A 4514-nucleotide genomic window follows, 5' to 3' on the forward strand; every position below is an offset into this window, starting at 1 on the left:
TAGTATTATTTTTTATTATATTATTATAAAAATTTTTCATTATTAAGGTACATATATTAGTGCAAAAACCTAATACTACAAAACCTTTAAATTTCTTTTTAACACTCTAAATATTCATAAACTTTAAGAAAGTGTGACAACTATTTTCATTCATTTTTTTGCCCCAATCGTCACATGGCTCAAACGTTGAAAACATTAAATAAAATAATGTGTAGACCAAAGAAATTATCTACCTACAGTACCACTAACAAATTTGAGTTATTTTATCAAAATTTAACAAAATTGTTTTTAAGATTCCTATTTTATTTTGATATTGAACTATTAATTATGATCAAAAAAATATACATATTCGAACTTACCAAAAAGATATCCATATCATAAATAATAACAAAATATACGTCCTCATATTTACCACTAATAAACTGTAAAAAGTAACATAATATTTATTAAAGAAATTAAAAAAAATGCCACGAATGCAAGGGCGACCTACAATAAACTGCGAGATTCGCGGTCGAATTAAGTAGTTTGTACTTTGTCCCTGACACTTATAGGAAAATGTTTTTTTTTTTTTAAGTTCAGTGATACTCTAATTTAGTAGGTGTTTTTTAATAGGAACAGGATGTTCATATCACAAATATTTATAAAGCCAAACAAAATGATAAATGTGCCAAGGCAGTTAAAAATGTGCCACAATTTTTGATAACCAGTGAAAGGGAAAACCAATTACAGTAATTAATTTTAAATTTCCTTTTGAGATCTAAAAAAAGGTTCTCATATTCAATTTAAATATTATGAAATAGTAAGTCAAAAGTGGGATTTCAAAAAAAAATGCATGGTAATTGCCTTTAACTTTCAAAATTTATTAACAATAACATTAAAATACCGTATAATACTTCTATAAAAAGGAATGTTAGTATTTTATCACAATACTTCAATCTTAAAATAATAAAATACGTATTTTAATATATATTCGTAAATCTACATTAACAACCTCTTGAGTAATTGCACTTATAAAACATTTTAATAAGAATAAATATTAGTAAATCATTAGTCTTCACCTATTTTATTATTTTGTCTTATTTTTTGAGCAAAAACATTTGGATCATTCACTAAATTTTCCCAAAGCTTGTAATAATCTTCAGGGCTTATATCATCCACAAAAATGTTGTTGTTCCTCAAAACAGACTGCCAAACCTACAAATAATTGAAGAAATTAGTACTAATAATCGATTATCTGTAATTAATACCACGCTTCCAAATTCACATCATTCAATTTAAGCAACACAAAAAACTAGTTTTAATATGTAAACATAAACAGAAATGTTTTAAATTCAAATTATAAAATTGTAAAATGAAGTATAAAATAATGATAAACTAAATTACCTGTTTTTCAGACAGTAAGTTAGAACTGGGTTTATTTCCTAAATTGCCTTCATAAAATATTTGTAATTTATATAGCAAATAGTGGAAAGTATACATTTTATCTTCACTTGTAGTCTAAAATAAATAAATTAACAATTTAATTAATTACTGAACTAATCACTGTCATGCCTCCATATTTTTATAAAATTGAAGATGTGTCCAGAAAAGAAAAAATTCATCACTTGTATTATTTTTTGGTATTTTTAAACTAATTTTAAAATATATAGGAATAAACATATTGTTCTAAGAATATTATTTAAATACATCATTCAAAATTTAAAGATGTACACACAAGAGGCGTTACAAAAGTTTACAGTAGAAATTTCAGTTATTCAGACTAACTCTGTTTATTACTGACTATCTTGAGGAAAAGTTTAAAACCAATTACTTAATCTAAATGTAATTTTTTTTTCACCTACCACCTTCCAACATTAGTAGATATTTAAAAAGTTTGATAGCTTATCTTTTTTTTTAATTTTACTTGACCTTACTTTAAATGTAATAGAATAAGGGCTACAACACTTGACAGGATACAGGCTTTTTGTATAATAACTTGAAAGTGTTGTAGAACCAGGAAGAAAGAGTTTTTGTAAATTAAAACCATAAAATGTAGAAAAACCTGCACAGTCTCTAGTATCAAATGGCTGTATTCCCATTGCAGTTAATATTTTTCCTAAAAATGTTTATTCAACATATTTTTTGTTTGTATGTAGTTTGTTTTTTATACCTAGATAGTAATCTTCTTTATTCATAAAAGTATTTCCTTCGAAACATCCTTGGGATGAATTCATGTAATTCAGAAACTTTGTTAAACTACCTTTACTTAAAACATAGCCAGCATCTCCACTGTTATAGTTAATGCCCCAACTTGAAATTCCATGGCCTAGATAATAACTATCCTGGTAGTTCAAGCTTGCCACCATAAAACGTAAATTTTCCACTATTGCGTATGTATCATCTTTCACAATAAGCACCCAATTAAAATCCATATTGCTTGAAATATTTAAAAGTGATCTGCACAGTAGAGACCATGAAGAATTCTCTTTAGTTCTTTTTATAGGAATTTTGTTTAAACTTTTGGTCATATTAAGAAACAGAATATTGTTACAACTTTGTGCCCATGTTGCATTTGAAACATCTCTGTACCTTGGTTTGTAAACCAGTATTATGCATGTTATCTTAATTTTCTGAAATAAATATTGTGCTTCAAGGAAATGCTTCTTTGAGCCATAGCGCAGAGTATCCATACTAACAGGAACATATGAAAAAGCTTGATTTCTCATCCACACATTATATCTATTTTCTAAGCACTTTCTGTTTACTAAATGGTGTTTTGTTTTGTGTGATATTTCTACCTTTATACACACAATTAGCAATCCTATAGAAAATCCGACTATGAACGCAAATTTGGATAATATATCCCACATTTTAAGATTTTATCACATGTTTTCTTCTGCCTTTACTTTAGGATATTATTAGGTTTCTCATTCGTGTTTATATTGTATTGATATAGTATACCATTTCATGTTTTTTTGGAATGTTCAGAAGGTTTTTAAGTTTCTAATGTTATATTTATATTAGGTTAAGTCTAGGAATATAGTGCATACTGCATAAAATAAACAATGAACTTTTAATCAACTAAATGTGTCTAAATGTCTACCATACGGCAACGTCGTCTCAAAAGTTTTTTTCATAGCCATTAATTTAGAAAAAGAAGGTTATCTGTTAAAAAAAATAATGTTACAACTTAAACCTTCTTAAACTAATTTAATGTTTTTTTTAATAAAAAAGGTTAGGTTAGGTTAGATTTAAACAATGAACTTTTGATCATCTAATTGTGTCTAAATGTCAACCATACGGCAACGTCGTCTCAAATAAGAGTAATTTTCATAGCCATTAATTTAGAAAAAAAAAGGTTACCTGTTGAAAAAAAAATAATGTCACAACTTAAACCTCCTTAAACTAATTTAATGTTTTTTTTTTATAAAAAAGAAGGTTACCTGTTATAACTTAAACCTTATACTAATTTAACTTTTTATGCTTTCATAGCTATATTTTCGTCATTTTATTTATGCTAATCAGTATAATCAATATTAAGAACAACGTAAATGAAGAAAAAATGTTTCATAGTGCTTCTTTCATTAAAATTTTCTAATACATTTTATGGCTTTTTCCTTATTTAAAAAATGTTTCACAAGAAAATTACCGCGACTCAGTGAAATTTAATATTATCATTTGCTAAACTTCCTGTGAAATAGTTACGTACTCTTGACAAATACTTAAACATTCGAAATCATATTGTAGAGTTTATAGCTGAAATCATTTCTGAAACGTAAGGTATTTTAATTAGGCGTACTTGAAAGTGTTACGTTAATGTGTCTTTAGCCAAGATCATATTATTTAAGGCGCACGCGCGAATTTAAATATTTGAATACAAAACGAAAACGAATCGTTGACTGTCAACTAGTCAACCGTTTTGTTGACGGTATTCTTTCCGTGTTGTGTTAATAGGAGTTAGCAAAGTGAATGTGAATGTGAGTTATTCTGAAGATTTACAAAATAAAACGGCATACATAAACTGAAATCTAAGTTATTCATAAGTGTTTTAAAAATGGCTGCAAAAGATTTATTCACTGAACTAAACAAAAACTTACTTCAGCGTGTTAGTGATGGCGTCCTAGCTTTTCGTTCTATACACGATGTAAGTTTTTATAGTTTGTTACATTTGTATTTTGCTTTACCGAATATAACTATAATATTCACTTTGAATATTAACATATATAAAGAAACAAACCAATTCGTATATGTTATCTATATTGATTATGACACTGTAAGAACTGAGTACTAAACTTTGTAAATTAAATAATAAATACAATGTTTAAATATACTCTCTACCTGTGTACTTACGGTGTTGTAATGCAGATTGTTATTAAAATATTTACAATAAAATACAATTTATTTCGCAAGTTGTGTAGCATAACTTACTTTATTACTATTTTGTAGATTTACTCTAAGAGATTAAATGATATTAAAAATAGAATTGAAAACCATGAAAAGCAACTGTCTCTTGAACATGAAAATTTAAAAAGCAT

The 4514-nt window shown here is 26.5% G+C and overlaps 2 protein-coding genes across 2 annotated transcripts in view; both read right to left on the reverse strand.

Annotated features, from left to right (window-relative positions):
- Positions 1-558, reverse strand: part of LOC108736468 (hemocytin) — a 33230-nt gene extending 32672 nt beyond the window's left edge. Inside the window, exon 1 of the mRNA XM_025980500.1 lies at positions 360-558. Coding sequence (XP_025836285.1) covers positions 360-406 — 47 coding nt within the window. The 5' untranslated portion in view covers positions 407-558. The remainder of the gene's footprint in view (positions 1-359) is intronic.
- A 291-nt stretch (positions 559-849) lies between these two features.
- Positions 850-3181, reverse strand: LOC108736452 (glycoprotein-N-acetylgalactosamine 3-beta-galactosyltransferase 1). Its single transcript, XM_018468893.2, has 4 exons — positions 2150-3181; positions 1914-2095; positions 1384-1497; positions 850-1194 (listed from the first exon to the last, which is right to left on the reverse strand). Exons 1-4 carry the CDS (start codon positions 2847-2849, stop codon positions 1048-1050), a joined length of 1143 nt encoding a protein of 380 aa, XP_018324395.1. The 5' UTR covers positions 2850-3181; the 3' UTR covers positions 850-1047.
- Between the last annotated feature and the right edge of the window lie 1333 nt (positions 3182-4514).

This window comes from Agrilus planipennis, unplaced genomic scaffold (genome assembly GCF_000699045.2).
Source record: "Agrilus planipennis isolate EAB-ADULT unplaced genomic scaffold, Apla_2.0 scaffold127, whole genome shotgun sequence".
Taxonomy (NCBI): domain Eukaryota; kingdom Metazoa; phylum Arthropoda; class Insecta; order Coleoptera; family Buprestidae; genus Agrilus; species Agrilus planipennis.

Excerpts from the sequence above, each read along its gene's own strand:
- LOC108736452 (XM_018468893.2), bottom strand. The coding sequence starts at position 2,849 with ATGTGGGATATATTATCCAAATTTGCGTTCATAGTCGGATTTTCTATA. Across the intron at positions 2,096-2,149 it reads TAAAGAAGATTACTATCTAG|GAAAAATATTAACTGCAATG; the intron begins GTATAAAAAACA and ends AAACATTTTTAG. Across the intron at positions 1,498-1,913 it reads CTTATTCTATTACATTTAAA|ACTACAAGTGAAGATAAAAT; the intron begins GTAAGGTCAAGT and ends TATTTATTTTAG.